The sequence below is a fragment of the Staurois parvus genome, unplaced genomic scaffold (assembly GCF_062004578.1).
Source record: "Staurois parvus isolate SC_StPar_1 unplaced genomic scaffold, SC_StPar_1.0 ptg000299l, whole genome shotgun sequence".
In the NCBI taxonomy this organism is placed as follows: domain Eukaryota; kingdom Metazoa; phylum Chordata; class Amphibia; order Anura; family Ranidae; genus Staurois; species Staurois parvus.
Genome location: NW_028318095.1, coordinates 4,822,649 through 4,842,424, shown reverse-complemented (window position 1 = coordinate 4,842,424; position 19,776 = coordinate 4,822,649). Strand labels below are relative to the sequence as shown.

The 19,776-nt window shown below is 40.6% G+C and overlaps 1 protein-coding gene across 5 annotated transcripts in view; it reads left to right on the top strand.

Annotated features, from left to right (window-relative positions):
• The window catches only part of GBE1 (1,4-alpha-glucan branching enzyme 1), a 221,155-nt gene that overhangs the window by 57,356 nt on the left and 144,023 nt on the right, over positions 1-19,776 (top strand). For all 5 annotated transcript variants that reach the window (XM_089682912.1, XM_089682913.1, XM_089682915.1 and 2 more), the window contains exon 4: positions 6,227-6,346. In XM_089682912.1, coding sequence (XP_089539038.1) covers positions 6,227-6,346 — 120 coding nt within the window. The remainder of the gene's footprint in view (positions 1-6,226; positions 6,347-19,776) is intronic.

The window sequence follows — 19,776 nt, the reverse complement described above, 5'->3', positions numbered from 1 at the left end:
GCGTGACAGACAGCCCAGAAATCTCAAAGAACTGGAAGACTTTTGTAAGGAAGAATGGGCAAAGATACCTCAAACAAGAATTGAAAGACTCTTGGCTGGCTACAAAAAGCGTTTACAAGCTGTGATACTTGCCAAAGGGGGCAGTACAAGATATTAACTCTGCAGGGTGCCCAAACTTTTGCAGATGCCATTTTTTTGTTTTCTGTTATTTTGAAAGTGTAAATGATGGAAATAAAATCTAACTTTTGTTGACATATTATAAGAATGTCTAATCTGTAATTTGATGCCTTTTGGAGATTTTTCCATCTTTCCTTGGCTTCTTTATGCACATTAATACAAATGTTTAGCTGGGGTGCCCAAACTTTCGATCCCCACTGTATATACAGTATGTACACCTATATTGTACATTAACATCAGTCCCTGCCCTCAAGGAGCTTACAATCTATGGTCTCTAATTTATTTTCATATATACACATACAGTCAGGTCCATAAATATTGGGACAGCGACACAATTCTAACATTTTTGGCTCTATACACCACCACAATGGATTTGAAATGAAATGAACAAGATGTGCTTTAACTGCAGACTGTCAGCTTTAATTTGAGGGTATTTACATCCAAATCGGGTGAACAGTGTAGGAATTACAACAGTTTGCATATGTGCCTCCCACTTGTTAAGGGACCAAAAGTAATGGGAGAGAATAATAATCCTAAATCAAACTTTCACTTTTTAATACTTGGTTGCAAATCCTTTGCAGTCAATTACAGCCTGAAGTCTGAAACGCATAGACATCACCAGACGCTGGGTTTCATCCCTGGTAATGCTCTGCCAGGCCTCTACTGCAACTGTCTTCAGTTCCTGCTTGTTCTTGGGGCATTTTCTCTTCAGTTTTGTCTTCAGCAAGTGAAATGCATGCTCAATCGGATTCAGGTCAGGTGATTGACTTGGCCATTGCATAACATTCCACTTCTTTCCCTTAAAAAACTCTTTGGTTGCTTTTGCAGTATGCTTTGGGTCATTGTCCATCTGCACTGTGAAGCGGCGTCCAATGAGTTCTGAATCATTTGGCTGAATATGCAGAGCAGATAATATTGCCCGAAACACTTCAGAATTCATCCTGCTGCTTTTGTCAGCAGTCACATCATCAATAAATACAAGAGAACCAGTTCCATTGGCAGCCATACATGCCCACGCCATGACACTACCACCACCATGCTTCACTGATGAGGTGGTATGCTTAGGATCATGAGCAGTTCCTTTCCTTCTCCATACTCTTCTCTTCCCATCACTCTGGTACAAGTTTATCTTGGTCTCATTTGTCCATAGGATGTTGTTCCAGAACTGTGAAGGCTTTTTTAGATGTCGTTTGGCAAACTCTAATCTGGCCTTCCTGTTTTTGAGGCTCACCAATGGTTTCCATCTTGTGGTGAACCCTCTGTATTCACTCTGGTGAAGTCTTCTCTTGATTGTTGACTTTGACACACATACACCTACCTCCTGGAGAGTGTTCTTGATCTGGCCAACTGTTGTGAAGGGTGTTTTCTTCACCAGGGAAAGAATTCTTCGGTCATCCACCACAGTTGTTTTTTGTGGTCTTCCGGGTCTTTTGGTGTTGCTGAGCTCACTGGTGCGTTCCTTCTTTTTAAGAATGTTCCAAACAGTTGTTTTGGCCACGCCTAATGTTTTTGCTATCTCTCGGATGGGTTTGTTTTTGTTTTTTCAGCCTAATGATGGCTTGCTTCACTGATAGTAACAGCTCTTTGGATCTCATCTTGAGAGTTGACAGCAACAGATTCCAAATGCAAATAGCACACTTGAAATGAACTCTGGACCTTTTATCTGCTCATTGTAATTGGGATAATGAGGGAATAACACACACCTGGCCATGGAACAGCTGAGAAGCCAATTGTCCCATTACTTTTGGTCCCTTAACAAATGAGAGGCACATATGCAAACTGTTGTAATTCCTACACCGTTCCCCTGGTTTGGATGTAAATACCCTCAAATTAAAGCTGACAGTCTGCAGTTAAAGCACATCTTGTTTGTTTCATTTCAAATCCATTGTGGTGGTGTATAGAGCCACAAATGTTAGAATTGTGTCGATGTCTCAATATTTATGGATCTGACTGTATTAGGGCCAATTTACACAGGAGCCAATTAACCTGCCACGTGTTTTCGGAGTGTGGGAGGAAATCCACACAGGCAGAACATGCAAACTCCAAGCAGTTAGTGCTGTGGTTGAAATTTGACACGCACGCGCACACGCACACTCTCTCTCTCTCTCTCTCTCTCTCTCTCTCTCTCTCTCTCTCTCTCTCTCTCTCTCTCTCTCCAGGCCCCCCTTCACTTTTTTACATTTTGTCATGTTACAGTCTGATACCACTGTTGTTTAAATTCATTATTTTCTACACTGAAATATCACATTGGCATAAGTATTTAGACCCTTTGCAACAACACTTGAAATTTAGTTCAGGTGCCTCACTTTCTTTTGATTGCTGCTGAGATGTTTCCACACCTTGATTGGAGTTCACCTGTAGCAAATTAAATTGATGTACATGACTTGGAAAAGCACACACCTCTCTATAAAAGGCCTCACAACTGACAATGCATACTATATCATAGCAAAAGTCAAGAGGTCAAAGGAAATGACTGCAGAGCTCAGAAACAGGATTATTGCAAGGCGCAGATCTTGGGAAGTCTACAGTAACATTTCTGCTGCACTGAATGTTGGCGTGCTGGACTGAAGCCTCGCATTGGCAAAACACATGAAAGCCCACATGGAGTTTGGGAAAAAAGCACCCGAAGAACTCCCAGACTATGAAGAACAAGATTCTCTGGTTTGATTAAATCAACTGTTTTGCCGCAATTCTAAATGTTTTGGAGAAAACTAGGAACCGCTCATCACTTGCCCAATACCATCTCAACAGTGAAGCATAGTGGTGGCAGCATCATTCTGTGGGGGTGTTTTTCAGCAGCAGGGACTGGGAGACTGGTCAGGGTTGAGGGAAAGTTGAAAGGAGCAAAGTACAGAGATATCCTCAATGAAAACCTGTTCCACAGTGCTCAGGACCAAAGACTAAGCCGAAGGTTCACCTTCCAACATAACAATAATCCCAAGCACACAGATAAGACAACACAGGAGTGACTTAGGGACAACTCTGTGAATGTCCTGGCCCACCCAGAGCTGTGACTTGAACTCCTATTGAACATCTCTGGAGAGACTTGAAAATGGATGTCCACCAACGTTCTCCATCCAACCTGACTGAGCTTGAGAAGATTTGCAAATAAGAATGACAGAAAATCTCCAAGTCCAGGTATGCAAAGTTTGGCTTGAGGCTGTAATTGCTGGCAATGGTGCTTCAACATAGCTGCGGCTATGGGAACATATTACATGTTCCATCCTAAAAATGGGTTCACAGATATTTCCAAAATTCTGTTTTCATTTTTTATTATGGGGTACTGAGTGTAGATTGAGAAAAAAAATTAATTTAAACAACTTTAATATCAGGCTACAACATAACAAAACTGAAAGTGAAGGGGGTCTGAATAGTTTATGAATGCACTCTATATTTCAAAATATACATACACTAAATTCCCAACACTTAATAATCTATAATACTTTGTGGTAGATAACTTGATTAAGATTTAGAATGTACTTTGCAAATACATCTGTAACATGATCTTGCAAATTCTGCTCAAGTATTCATCCTGCGCCAATCATGGGACCTCTGCTGAATGGGAGAATGTTTGTTCAGGTTTGCTAATCCCACTTTTTAGCAGAGATCATATGGCTGACTGTCTAAGCTTAAAGTGGACCTTGCACCCATGTGCAAAGTTTGTTTAATAAATAGCAACCCACTCTCCCACTGCATATTGGGGACAATTCACTAAAGGTTATCGCATGCGTTTTGTCGGTCACGTGACCACATATTGCATGCGATACTAAAAATGTCAATTCACTATTGCTAGTATGCGGTATTTACCACAAATAGCAAAAATTCTTCGTAAATACTGCATAACTAGACAAAGTAAATTCACAGAAAGAAGTAAATAATTAAATGCATGTGGTAATTAAGTAGTGGTTGAAACATGCGGTATGTACTGGTCGTTAAGGAGTAGGCGGTCGCCGGCATGTCATGATTGTTAAGGAGTGGGTGGCCACCGCGTCCTTCACAACTAATGAGTCATCAACTATTAGGCGGGGTTCCCTACTTACAGCTGAATGTCGCAAAAAAAAAGGATTGCCTGCAATTAAAAATTAAGAAAAAAAGGGCGTTGTGTTCCCCCCAATCCTTACCAGGTCCTTAAGGTCTGCTATGGATTTTGAGCAGAACCCCCATACCAAAAGAAAAAAAAAATGGCATGGGGTCCCCCCCAAAATCCATACCTGACCCTTATACGAGCATGCAGCCCAGCAGGTCAGGGAAGGGGGGGACATGCAAGTGCATGTTGATGAGGACAAGGGCCTTTTCCCCACAACCCTGGCTGGTGGTTATGGGGGTCTGCAGGCAGGGAACCCACTGACAGCTGATGACTCATTACAATACTGCATGTTTTCACTACTAAAGTACCACATGAGTTAATAAAATAACTCATGCGATTTTAGTGAATGCCAGCAAACTTTTTGTGCGGTATGTTACCTCATACTTGGATACAATAAGGTACCGTTTTCTAAATTGTCCCCACTGCCATAAAATTTTGGATTGGCAGTAGTCTTGCTTGTAACATATGCCAAGTAGTGATATCTTTCAAATAAAGCTGTTATGAAGACTCCGGTGAAATGTCACTGTGTTGATTGATATGTGAACTATATGAGTTTGTGATTTGTTACTAAAGTTTAAATTTAAAGGACACTCATCCTTGGGATGTATGGGGACTGTCATTATAGACATCTTTAAAGGTTCTGGATATAGTGAGAAAGGATAAACCATCTATTAAAGTTTTACAGCTTTCTGGAGCACAATTGAAGAGATTTCTCTTCACTTACTAGAATGGTGACTATGGTTTCACCAGGCAGGAAGTAAGGACAAATCTGCAACACAGTTGTCAGCAAAAATCTGACAGGGGTTCTAACCTTTCCTTTTCTACTAATAATTCTGTATTGCTGTTGGAGATTCCCCTCACCTCCTGTCTGTTGAATGTCAGTGAAGTCCTGCATAGCAATTATAACCCTGGCTCGCTCACAAACAAAAAAGTTTTGGCTGGACGTACACTTAAAAACTCTGATCAGGAAGGATCAACAGCTGCATTTTTGCACTAGGCCAAAAGCTCTGAAGCCAGTATGACAACAGGGGGAAGTAGCTCCTTCAAAATTGAGGTCATCAAGGGCTGTGTCTGTTCCCTAAGGTTTTGTTTGTTTATCAAAGTAGATTTTCTAGTAGTTTTATGGTGGCTATACATGCTTTGATAAAGGACCGATTTCTTTTCTAATAATTTGCTTTCCATAGGAATAATCAATCTATAGTTGGCTCTAATGATCAAGGCCTTCTATTTCTAACTGTATTGAATTGTATTGTAATTGTATTGTCTGCCCTCACGTTTGTAAGCTCTAACGAGCAGGGCCCTCTGTTTCCTACTGTTTTGAATTGTATTGTAATAGTACTGTCTGTCCTCACGTTGTCAAGTGCTGTGCAAACTGTTGGCACTATATAAATCCTGTATAGTAATAGTTGATAACCCTTTCGAATGATAGCCAAACCCGTGGGGAAGTGGATTTTGATCGATAGTTGGAAGATACAATTATACTTGTCAGTCACATCTCTGTTTCCATCATGCAATCTTATAATCTGGTCAATCACATTCATCAACGAGGTATCTGGAAATGCAAAATAATTGATAAATTTCTGCACTTGCAGATTGACTCAGTTTGATTAAATCTGATCTAAATCAAGTCTAAATCGAATGGAAGGAAAGTTATGGCTGTTCTTTTTTTTGCTGATTGGATAGTTTTGATCAGATCGCACATTGTTTGCATATTACAATCAAAGCATGTATGGCCACCATTAGTAGGGCTCACAGATGTCCCAAGAAGTCAGTAGGTTAATGAACATGCTGGTTTGCAAACAAGTCTGTGTTTAAGGATTTTTGGCAAAATGTACCATTTTAATGAGAGGTTGTTACCTTATCAAGGATTATACCCACATTATAACAGATATTACCAAGTAATTGATATGTCTACTACAGATAAATTGGAGATTTTTAATTGATTAATTGATTGCATTCTAGATGACTGGAACCCCTTTTCACATCCATATAGAAAGTTGGATTTTGGAAAATGGGAATTACACATTCCTCCAAATGAAGATAAATCCCCACTTATACAACATGGATCAAAGATAAAGGTAGGTTGAATTAAAAATATTAGTGTTGATTGCAGACTCAAGTTAAAACCTCATCAATTACGCAAGCCATTGTAGTGGTAGAAAAAAAATAACTAGAATCTCTGAGTTTTAAAAATTAATATATAAACCATATATTCACTGCGCAAATAAGATGTGAAAATATATGAAAAAAACATCTAACACCTGAAAAAATGCATAATAAATCTCTCACGTAAGTCAATAAATGAGTGCATAAAATGTGTAAGCATGCAGCTGCCCTAATAGTGAATAATGCAATAATCACCTCATGAAACAATGATGAATAAAATATATATATATAAACACACTAGCCGAGTGAAAATATGGCACACAATATAACACAGTAAATATACACAAATATAATATCATTTGACTTAAGTCCATCAACTGAAACCTTTTTATAAAGTCAGGTGATGAAACGTGTCAGGTTCAGGCCGCACAATGTATTCTGTAATGTGGCATCCACCTTGCATCCCCCGCCGGAAGTGACGTATCACTTGCATGCAGCGAGGAAGATCGGGTAAGATGCCTGCTTCATGTGTACATATATATATATATATATATATATATATATATATATATATGTATGTATGTACAGTGGCGATCGAAAGTTTGGGCACCCCAGCTAAAAATTTGTATTAATGTGCATAAAGAAGCCAAGGAAAGATGGAAAAATCTCCAAAAGGCATCAAATTACAGATTAGACATTCTTATAATATGTCAACAAAAGTTAAATTTTATTTCCATCATTTACACTTTCAAAATAACAGAAAACAAAAAAATGGCGTCTGCAAAAGTTTGGGCACCCTGCAGAGTTGATATCTTGTACTGCCCCCTTTGGCAAGTATCACAGCTTGTAAACGCTTTTTGTAGCCAGCCAAGAGTCTTTCAATTCTTGTTTGAGGTATCTTTGCCCATTCTTCCTTACAAAAGTCTTCCAGTTCTTTGAGATTTCTGGGTTGTCTGTCACGCACTGCTCTTTTAAGGTCTATCCATGGATTTTCAATTATGTTGAGGTCAGGAGATTGTGAAGGCCATGGCAAAACCTTCAGTTTACGCCTCTTGATGTAATCCCCCGTGGATTTCGAGGTGTGTTTAGGATCATTATCCATTTGTAGAAGCCATCCTCTCTTTAACTTCAGGTTTTTCACAGATGGCATCAACTTACCATCCAAAATTTGCTGAAATTTTATTGAATCCATTTTTCCTTCTACTGGTGAGATGTTCCCTGTGCCACTGGCTGCAACACAACCCCAAAGCATGATTGATCCAACCCCATGCTTAACAGTTGGACAGAGGTTCTTTTCATTAAATTTTGTGCCCCTTCTTCTCCAAACGTACCTTTGCTCATTCCGGCCAAAAAGTTCAATTTTACCCTCATCGGTCCACAGAACTTGTTTCCAAAATGCATCAGGCTTGTCTATATGTTCACTTGCAAAGTTCAAACGATGATTTTTGTGGTGAGGACGTAGAAGAGGTTTTCTTCTGATGACTCTTCCATGAAGACCATATTTATACAAGTATCTCTTTATAGTGGAATAGTGTACCACAACTCCAGTGTCTGCCAGATCTTTCTGGAGGGATCGTGCAGTCAAACGTGGGTTTTGAATTGTTTTTCTCACAATCCTGCGAGCTGTTCTGTCTGATATTTTTCTTGGTCTTCCAGATCTTGCTTTAACTTCCACTGTTCCTGATGACTGCCATTTCTTAATTACATTCCGAACAGAGGATATTGACATCTGAAAACGCTTTGCTATCTTCTTATAGCCTTCTCTAGCTTTGTGAGCGTCAACTATTTTCAGTTTCAGTTTTCTAGACAACTGCTTAGAAGAACCCATGGTGCTGATTGTTAGGGCAAGGTCAGATGAGTCTGGGCATTTAAAACCTTTGAGATTGACATCACCTGGTCTTCCCAGACGATGATTGAGAACAATCCATGACACTGGCAGGTCTCAGCTTGGCAAAGGGGGCAGTGCATGCTATAAATTCTGCAGGGTGCCCAAACTTTTGCAGACGCCATTTTTTTGTTTTCTGTTATTTTGAAAGTGTAATTGATGGAAATAAAATCTAACTTTTGTTGACATATTATAAGAATGTCTAATCTGTAATTTGATGCCTTTTGGAGATTTTTCCATCTTTCCTTGGCTTCTTTATGCACATTAATACAACTTTTTGGCTGGGGTGCCCAAACTTTCAATCCCCACTGTATATGTGTGTGTGTGTGTTTATGTATATATATGTGTATGCACAATAAACCACTACCTCCTTAGTGTGTTTTCACATGAATGGCTTGATCACAAGGATAAAGGAAAGAATCTGAGTTGTTCAGGTTAGAAACGTAAAAGTATGTGTATCAAACCAAATACACATAACTGAATATACACTATATTGCCAAACGTATTGGAAAACCCTTCCAAATAATTGGATTCGGGTGTTCCAATCACCTCCATGGCCACAGGTGTATCAAATCAAGTACCTAGGCATGCAGACTGCTTTGGAAAACATTTGTGAAAGAATGTTTGCTCTCGAGCTCAATGAATTCAAGAGTGGTACTGTGATAGGTTGCCACCAGTGCAATAACTCCATCGTGAAATTTCCTTGATACTAAATATTCCACGATCAACTGTTAGTGGTATTATTGCAAAGTGGAAGCAACTGGAAATGGCAGCAACTCGAAGTGGTAGGCCACGTAAAATGACAGAGCAGTGTCTGTGCATGCTGAAGCGCACAATGCGCAGAAATCGCCAACTGTCTGCAGCGTCAGTAGCTAAGACCTCTAAGCTTCATGTGGCCTTCAGATTAGTACAACAACAGTGCATAGAAAGCTTCATGGAATAGGTTTCTATGGCTGAGCAGCTGCATTCAATACTTACATTGCCAAGCGCAGTGGTGTAAAGCAAGCTGCCACTGGACTCTAGAGCAGTGGAGGCATGTTCTCTGGAATGAAGAATCACACTTCTCTGTCTGGCAATCCGATGGACGTGTCTGGGTTTGGCAGTTGCCAGGAGAACGATGCTTGCCTGATTGCATTGTGCAAAGTGTAAAGTTTGGTGGAGGGGGGATTATGGTGTGGGGTTGTTTTTCAGGGTTTGGCTTCGCCCCTTAGTTCCAGTGAAGGGAACTCTTAAGGCATCAGCATACAAAGACATTTTGGACAATTTCATGCTCCCAACTTTGTGGGAACAGTTTGAGGATGGTCCCTTCCTGTTCCAACATGATTGTGCACACAGCAAGGTCCATAAAGACATGGATGAGCGAATTTGGGGTGGAGAAACTTGACTGGTCTGCACAGAGTCCTGACCTCAACCAAATAGAACACCTTTGGGATGAATTAGAGCAGAGACTGCAAGCCAGGCCTTCTCGTCCAATGTCAGTGCCTGACCTCACAAATGTGCTTCTGGAAGAATAGCTAAACATTCCCATAAACACACTCCTAAACCTTGTGGACAGCCTTCCCAGAAGAGTTAAAGCTTTTATCGCTGCAAAGGGTGGGCCAACTCAATACTGAACCCTACGGACTAAGACTGGGATGCTAGTAAAGTTCATGTGCGTGTAAAGGCAGCCATCCCAATACTTTTGGCAGTATAGTGTATATCAAAATGATGAAAAAAAATCCTAAGTCTGTGCACAGAGCTCCCTTCTCTTGTGATTGTAAAGGCTCCAGGTTTTTTTTTACCTTCATGCCTCCTGTGCATGAAGTAAAAAACCTTCTGTATGAAGCACCCCCCCCAGCCCCTCTAAAACTTACCTAAGCCTCATCTTGATCCAGTGATGTGCATGAGAGCCTCAACTTTCCCAGGTCTCTCCTTCCTCATTGGTTGAGACAGCAGCAGTAGCCATTGGCTCCTGCTACTGTCAGTCACAGCCAGTGAGAAGAGAGCAGGGGGGGAGTGGGGACGAGCCGCTATTCATGTGTGAATGGACATACAGAGTAGAGGCTCAGGAGCGAGCCAGTTCCCCAATAGCAAGCTACTTGCTTTGGGGGCACTTGGCAGAAGAGAGGATCCAGGAGTCCTGGCGGGAGAGCATAGAGTTTCCCAGATCCTGCTCTTCTCCAGTCCCCTGCTGGCGCTCCTGGCCCCTCCCTCCTCTCGGGTGCCCCCACAGCAAGCAGCTTGCTATGGGGGCACCCGCTGTTCCGTGTGTCCATTCACATACAGAGCTGTGGCACGACCCTGCCCCCTCTGTCTTCTCATTGGCTCACTGGCTGTGATTGATAGCAGCAAGAGCCAATGGCTCCCGCTGCTGTCTCAGCCAGTGAGGACAGGGAGTCCTGGGATAGCTGAAACTCCAGTGCACACCGTTGGATCGAGAGGGGGCTTAGGTGAGTATTAGAGGAGGCTGCTGCACACAGAAGGTTTTTTACTTTCATACATAGACTGCATGAAGGTAAAAAAACCTTGAGCCTTTAGAACCTCTTTAAGTTCCTATTTACCTAACAGATCATACAACATAGACACATGATGGAAGTTTATTTTGATTAAGTTTATATAGAACAATATTCGTTTTTAGCAGGTATTCACCAAAATATATTCAAGCTATAGTTATACAATGGATATGGGCTGAGAGTGCACACTCTCAGGTTTAATTTAAGGGTATGTACATCCAAATTGAAGGAAGGATTTGGGAATTACAGCTCTTAAGAGTAGCCTTCCCCCCTTTTTCAAGGGACCAAAATTATTTGGACAACTGAATATAATCATAAATAAAATGTTCATTTTTAATATTTTGTTGAGAATCCTTTACTGGCAATGACTGCCTGTTGTTCTTTGTTTGTGGGTCTTTCCGCCTTTAGTTTTGCCTTCAGCAAGTGAAATGCATGCTCAGTTGAGAACAGGTGATTGACTCGGCCATTGCAGAATATTCCACTTCTTTTCCTTCAAAAGCTCTTGGGTTGCTTTTGCAGTGTGTTTTGGATCATTGTCCATCTGTACTGTGAAGTGCCATCCAATCAACTTTGCTGCATTTGGCCTAATCTGGGCTGACAGTATAACTCTAAACACTGCAGAAGTCATCTGGCTGCTTCTGTCTTCTGTCACATCATCAATAAACACCAATGACCCAGTGCCACTGGAAGTCATGCATGCCCATGCCATCACACTGCCTCCACCATGTTTTACAGATGTTGTTGTGTGCTTTGGATCCTGAGCTGTTCTAAGCCTTCTCCACACTTTTTCTTCCTGTCATTCTGGTACAGATTAATCTTAGTTTCATCCATCCAAAGAATGCGTTTCCAGAACTGGTCTGGCTTTTTTTAGATGTTTTTTGGCAAAGTCTAATCTGGCTTTTCTATTCTTCAGGCTTATGAATGGTTTGCACCTTGTGGTGATCCTTCTGTATTTGCTCTCGTGAAGTCTTCTCTTGATTGTAGGTAATGATACGCCCACCTCCTGGAGAGTGTCCTTCACTTGTCTGGATGTTGTCAATGGATTTTTCTTTACCATAGAGAGGATCCTGTGATCATTGACCACTGTTGTCTTCTGTGGACGTCCATGCCTTTTTATGTTGCTGAGCTCACCAGTGCATTCTTCTTTCCTCAGAATGTACCAAACTGTTGATTTGGCCTCTCCTAATGTTTGCTGCCCATCTCTCTGATGGATTTGTTTTGTTTTTTTGAAGCCATACAATGGCCTGTTTCACTTGCATGGACATCTCCTTTAAAGGCATGAGGTAGGTTCATAGCAATAGATTCCAAATGCAAATACCACACTTAGAATCAACTCCAGATATTTTACCTGCTTAATTGATGAGGAAATAATGGAGTAGCCCACACCTGGCCATGAAATAGGTTTTGATTCAATTGTCCAATTACTTTTGGTCCCTTAAAAAAAGGGGGGGGGGCTTTTCTTAAGAGCTGTAATTCCTAAACCTTTCCTCCAATTTGGATGTACATACCCTCAAATTAAACCTGAGAGTGCACTTTCAGCCCATACCCATTATATGCAGTACCTGCTGTAGCAATTGTACGTACGGATATGGACACGGTCATCCATCTTGCTCAAGATTCCCCATCTTGTATCATTCTCTCTCCCTCCAATTCCCCTCCCTCAGGAATGTTGTGTGTGTGTGTTGGGTTCACAAGGGCATCAGGCACAGCTGGATACACTTCATGGTTGTAATCCCAATTAGCTGGTGCCCGGGTGTCTGTTAGCTTCTCGATCTGAGATGATCGTAAAGCTATAAACCAGTCCTTCACTGGTCATGAAAAACATTCCAGAATAACCGTAAAACATACATCCCATTTAAAACCCACTTTTCATAACTTAAAATAGGGAATACATACAATCGAACAAGCATATATTTTGATAGCTCAGTTTAATGTGAGTCGCCTGATATCTTACACCCCTAGATTACGTACCCAAGAGCAGAAAGCGATATCTCTTTAACCGTCAAAGGTAGATATGTCATATCTAATATCTGAACGTTCAGCAGATGATTCTGCATATTATCCTACCCGTGGATAGGATGCTACATGTACCCATGGAAGTTTATTGACCATGGTATAACTTGGGAGGGATTTGGTCATAGCCTGAGTTCCCTGCCTAAACACCCCTCCCCAAATGAAGCGATTGGTTCTCTGCTTTAAGGAGACACCCTGCTGGGTTCCTAGAAAAAGGCTGTTATGCTTGGAGAAGTAAGATGAAGAATTCTCCCTTTTTAACATCAGGAACCAACTTGGGAGAACGGTAACCTTTTGTTCAGGACCTTGATCTGCTTAAACCAAGGCAGACGGCAAGTATTCTACCTCTCTAAACTTCTTTCTGTTATCTCTCTGTTGTGGTATTGCTCTCTGTATGTGTGTGTGTGTGTGTGTGTATATGTGTATATATATATATATATATATATATATATAGGCTACATCTTTATCTGTAAATATTTTTATTGCACCCTCTTGACCTTTTTAGTAATAAATCTTATTTTCTGAAAAGTGTTGAACTGTTTCTTAAGCTCTTTAATGCAAACTAAGAATCCCTATCTCTAAAGAGCGCTACTGTGTGTTTTAAACTTCTGCATACATCTGCCTGCAGTGACAGTGTGTATACAGATGCTTATAGTGTTACTGCTAAGATTGGCGAGTTTCCTCCTACTCTGTACAAAAAGGTGGTGGTGACAGTGTGAAGGGTTAATTGCGTAATTAACCTGACCCAGTAACATTTGCTCTCAGGCTGCGGTAAATAGATTGTGGTCCATTAGCTGGAAAATCTTTGTGCAGGGTGCAGCTGAGCGTGGTATTGTTACGCACATGACAGCGCGGTTTTAGATTGGCTAGTCCTTCGGTCAAGAGTTGGTGAGAAGGGCTGGGGGTCTGACGCCGCGCCCGTCACACCTACAGCTTGAATATGTTTTGGTAAATACCTGAAAAAAACTAAAATTGTGCTTGTGTCCAAATATATATAGACCTAACTGTGTGTATGTATATGTGTGTGTGGGTATATATATATATATATATATATATATATATATATATATATATATATATATATATATATATATATTGTGGGGATAGCTCAGGTGGGGGATCTCCTTCCCTGGGAAAAAGGTAGACCGCACAGCAGGCTTTCGTCAAAATCTGACTGGTTGTCAGTTTTTATTTAAAAAGGTTTGCAGAAAATATCAAAATAAACAAAACATCAAAATAAACCCTTGCCATCCAGGCACTAACTAAACAGAAGATGTTCCTCTCTCAGAGGTGAAGGGCTTCTCCCTGTCACCAAAAACAAAACAAACGCAAACCTTTTCTTGTAGGTATAGTACACACACAGCTCTCTCAGAATACCTCTCTGAGTCCCAGGCCACGAGCGACTCCTTGCTCCAGCCCTGCCCTTTTTATACCACCTTTTGGTGGTCATCAGTGGAGCCCAAACTCTGGTCCGGACCCACCTGCTTAACTGTGGCCCCGAAAACCCGGAGTGGACTCCACCTAAACTGTCAGGTATGAGCATATGCGAGGTGACACATAGCGTCCCTCTATCACCTCGCCGTTCATCCTGTCACAATATATACATATATATATATATATAATGTCCTTTTATAGCTTCTTACATTATCAAAGAACCGTTAGAAATGTGTGCACTGTTTTTGACAAACAGAATTGCAATGTTCTTTTTGAGGAGGAAAGAGGGGAGTGAAGTTGAAGGGCATCTTCTGTTTCAATGGTTTTATTAGAGTTTAAACAAAAGAACAGCTATACCATTTTGTGCCTAAGACGTAAAGTCAGGTAAAACCCCCGCAGCGCAGACGGGACATATCAGAGGGATGTACATAACATATGTGAGGCAAAGTATACTGTCAGAAGCTAACTGAAGATAAACAAATGAAAAGCTCAGAAGCAATGCAAAAGAAGCCAGGGAAAAACTATAGTGATGGGAAGGTTTTCTAAACTATGTGACCATGTTTTCCATAGAGATCTGTTGGGTGGGAATATCTAAAGCTGCCTGGCAACTTGAGATCATTTACCAGTTGAAGTGGGCTGTGATCTTATTCCTGTAATCACCTTTATTTCTGATCTTTGTAGATTGTTTTTTATTCTATTTACCAAATGCAAAAGTTTTTTCCCAAAGTTTTTTTTTTTTTTTTTTTTTTTCACTTAGGACTTACCACATATTGAGTTAAGTGGCACTTTGTAACTAGTGAAAATGCTGCATACAGGCATACCAGATGTTTTATCCATTGTTCTTATACAAAGGACACTGAAAGCAATACAGAAGATGCATTCTTATAGTGTACACTAGTACTAGTTGATGATAGAAGCTAAGAAGAGCCCAGTAGATTTGATCCAAATGACAACCAGATTTTGGTCTGTTCTTCAAATGTGAAAATTATAACATATTTAGTTGTCCGTGGTTACTAAGGGTCACAAACCATGTTCTTTCTTTCAGGTTTTTATCTTGCCCCTTTTTTCTTCCAAGAGAGCAGGAAGCATACATTAAGAAAGGGGAGGAGATATACTGAAACATTAGCTACTGCATAGTTGAGTTAGCAAGCTGTTCCCATCCAATGGTGTAGCTTCATTTTGCTTTTAAGCCAAACTTTGCTAAATACTGAAATCCACACTTCTGACAACATCAATGGAGGATTTTTGGAAATAAATTAAATCCGTTGGTGTTCCTTTCAATACTGTTAACCATTCTGTTGTTTTAATTTTTTTTTTTAATTGCCACTTTTACCTTGTGGGTTTTATACTGCATCATTTTAAGTCCCAGGCAAATTACAGTTGCTGAAAACTACCTTGATTAGTTGAACTCTTTAGAAAGTGTGCACAGCTGATTTTCGGAGCCAGAATTGCATTTCAGTGTAATGACATGCTTGCCCTGCAGGACAGAAATTAGTTATCTCAACTATTTTACATTTGCATTAGAAATCAATGTGCAAATACAAGCTTGGCAAATAGCTGTATCATAACCCAGCAAAGTGATCTGCCTTGGTGTTCTCCTGATGTGCACATTTGTTAATATGGATACAAAGATACTCCATCTTTTATTATGACTCCATCTTTTATTATGATATTCAGTATTTTAACCACTTGCCTACAGGGCACTTATACCCCCTTCCTACCCAGGCCAATTTTCAGCTTTCAGCAATGTTGCACTTTGAATGACAATTACGCGGTCATGCAACACTGTACCCATATGAAATTTGTATATTTTTTTTTTAGACAGATAGAGATTTCTTTTGGTGGTATTTAATAACCTCTGGGTTTTTTATTTTTTGCTAAACAAACCAAAAACAACTGGAAATTTTGAAAAAAAGTTTTTTCTTAGTTTCGGTTATAAAATTTTGTAAATAAGTGATTTTTCTCCTCACTTATGTGCGTTAATGAGGCTGCAGTGATGGGCACTGATGGGGAGGCACTGATAGGCATTGACAAGCATCAGTGATGGGCACTGAAAGGCAGCACTCATATATGGCACTGATTGGCAGCACTGATAGGCGGCACTGACTGGCATTGATAGGTAGTACTGACTGGCACTGATAGGTGGCACTGAAAGGCAGCTCAGATGGGCACTGATATGTGGCATTTATGTGCACTGGTAGGCACTGATATGTGGCATTGATGTGGCACTGATTGGCACTGACAGGTGGCACTGCTGGGGCTACACTGATCATCAGGGCACACTGATCATTGCCCTGATGATCAGTATACATGTCCCCTCTAAGGAATGCCGATTACCGTCTCTTCTCTCCTCACGAGCTGTCAGCATGACAGCTTGTGAGGAGAGAAGTGCCGATAACCGGCATTTCCTTATCTACATACGATCAGCTGTGATTGACCACAGCTGATCACATGACAGAACCGACGTCTTCGGCTCTTTCCGTTGATCCGTAATCCGCTGTGTCCCAGGGACACAGCGCACCACCGATCACCGCACTGCGCGCCCCTGGTTAGAGTGGGAGGATGTCACATGACGTCCTCCCAGAACGAGATAACCACCTTGCGCTCATCATTTCCTTATATGGTGGGCGGGCAGAAGGCGGTTAAGCAGAACATACAAATATGGCATTTAACTTTAGCTTTGTAAAGAAAAAAAAACTTTATTTAGTGCAGTAATGCGAGGCATCCTATCAGAATTCACCTTGTACTGGTCTGATTGTAGCAGAGTGCGTTGTTTTGGTTGTTGCACATTAGAATAAGGGTGCCTTATCGAATTGACCCACTGTGGAATTTTCTGACTTATTCAGATTCTAAAGTAATTTGGGACCTTTCGCTTAGAACAGGTTATGAACATTACAATAGCTGAAGCATTTGCACAATATTACAACTAACTTTTTCTGCATATTGTCACATAGGGTTTAATGTATGAAATGTGTGCTGAAGAGAACACTAAAATCAGTTTCAGAAATTAGGAATCCATACTGAATTAATTTATTCCACACTAAGTATCCTTTACAGGGTAGCTACATAACCTTGTCTTATTTACTTTTTTCTGACTTTTTGTACTATTTATACAGTACATCCTTAACATTGTCTTTTGTATAGAAGTAAGAGAATACATTTTAAAAACTTTTTATCATATGTTGGATCTCATATCCCAGAAGTATGACCTTTTTAAAGAATAGAAGCAAATATTTTCTTTTTTCCTTGTCCATTAAAGGATATGGGATGTTTTGCACCTTCAGGCTATACTGTCACCTACAAGGTGATTGAACACAGACAAATAAAATAAATTGCAGGCTAGGCCAGGATAATCCCTCCTACTACCCGCATGCCTCAGTTTTTGGATAGTATCCTAGGAGAATGAATGTCTTGTCTTCAGCGTTGCTGTCTGAAAGACTAATTTTTTTTCTTTAAAGATTTTTCTGTGATGTGGTAGCTTTCTTTGTCTTTCTGCTGACGGTTTTGCTTCAGTCATGAAAGACTTTATGGCCCAAATCACACAGATACCAGCTTGCTCTGACTTCAGAATGCTCCCACACCTCCTGCAGAGTTTGTATGATATTTACTTTCAGCCTTGGTGACCTCTGAACCATCAGCCTCTGAGACTCTGTCAGTTTCTGAGTTGCTGTAGTCCTGCCATGAAATAAGAGGTAGATCAGATCCTGTCCTAGGCAGAACTGCACATTCCTCCCTTGTCTGCAGTGTAAATCCCAAGGATACAGTTGTCAGGCAGACTTCCTTAGCTGATGGCACCTGGTCTCTATACTTATGTCTAGGTCCTGTACTGCACGTTAGGGAGGCTGGATGTGGACCTCTAGCCTCCAGGTTCATCAGCAAACTAGACTGGCTTCGCTCCAGGTGCAGTGATCCTCTAATGGAAGCAGAAAATGTTTTGGTGACTTTGTGGAATCACTACATCTCTGATCCATGTCTTTCCTTCCCTGAAGCTACTTTCTCCCCTGCTTTGCAGGATTGGGATGGAAGGGATTTAGGTTATTCTCATTGCTGTGGAGTAGCCCAGATAAATGTGGTTTGCTCACTTGGTAATTCTAGTGCATGTTATATGAGATCATCCGGATTAACTTTGCAAGGGAAATTTTTGAACTGGCTACTCTGTCTTGCATAGAAACATTTCTGATTTAGCATAGAAATAAGGTGATATTGAGGCTCAGGACTTACTTCTTGCCTAAGGTAGTTTCTGCCTTTCATCTCTACCAGGACATTGTTTTTCTGTCCCTCTGTCTAACTCCAGTTCACCACAAGAAAATTTCCCTTTTGTTGCCTGGATGTTGTTTCTGCTGTTAAAACTTCTCAGCCACTGCTTCCTTTAGAAAAGCTGAACCATTTTTTATAATGCTGGATGGACTCTGTATGGGTGTATCAACTTCTCGTTCCACTGTGTCTAGGTGGCTTAAGCAAACCATCATCTAACCTTATGGTCTCAAGGACTGGGTTCCACCACAAAGAGTGCATCCAAGGTACACTCTAAATTTGTGGGCAATTCTTGGGCTTTTTGGCATGCAGCAAACATTTACCCGATTTGCAAGACTGCCACTTGGTTTTCTGCTAACGTTTTCTTTAAGTTCTACAAGGTCGACTTCTGATACCAGCTTTGGACATAAGGTCATTGAGGTGGGCAGGCAGTGCCCAGTCCTCTGTTTTTTTTCATGAGCTTGTTAGAGTGATTTTGCTGTATTTACTACCCCTTAGTTGGACTGCTTTTTGAGGTCCCGAATGTGAAAGATGTTCCTTAATGGATGGGAAAGAAAATAGGCTTTTTTTAATGTCAAAAATTCCTTTCTTGGAGTCTATTGTTATTGAAATATTTATTATACAGGATTTACATAGTATCAACAGCTTCCACAGTACTTTAAATAATGAAGGTAGACAATACAGTTACAATACAATTAAATACAAGAGGAATCAGAGGGCCCTGCTTTTTAGAGCTTACAATCTAAAAGGGAGGGTCAAATGACACAAAAGTCACTAACTGAGGGAGATGAGTCCACTGAAAGACACAGTTCCCACCCCTCTGTGCTTTATGATTATGCTTTTTGTACTGCTTTGCTCCAAAACTGAGGCATGCTGGTATCAGAAGAAGTTATCCTGGTGGACATGCTTTTTGGCTTGCCAGTGTCCACTCTGCCTGTAGGTGGTAGTTTAACCCAATAATGAAGGCCTTCCTGTGTCACTCAGTGGACTACAAAAATAACATTACAGTGAGTTAAAAAAATTACTATTTTTCCCTCTGACATTAGAGCAGTAAAAATGGTTTCTGGATATCAAACCTCTAAAATTGTACTATGCTGTTTAAAATGAATCACAAAGGCTGGTTGAAAAGCAGAATTAAAAAGCACTGGCTGACATCAAAATGTGTGTGAAAAAAGACACTTACTGTAAATGAGAAATGTCTATAATAATTAACTTAGAAAAGCTAGGGATAGAAATAAAATTGTCATAAAATTGGGCATTAAAAGGAAGCTTATGATACAGCATTAGCTCTCCATAGGACTTTGTGCTTAATGGCTGTACCTGAAACT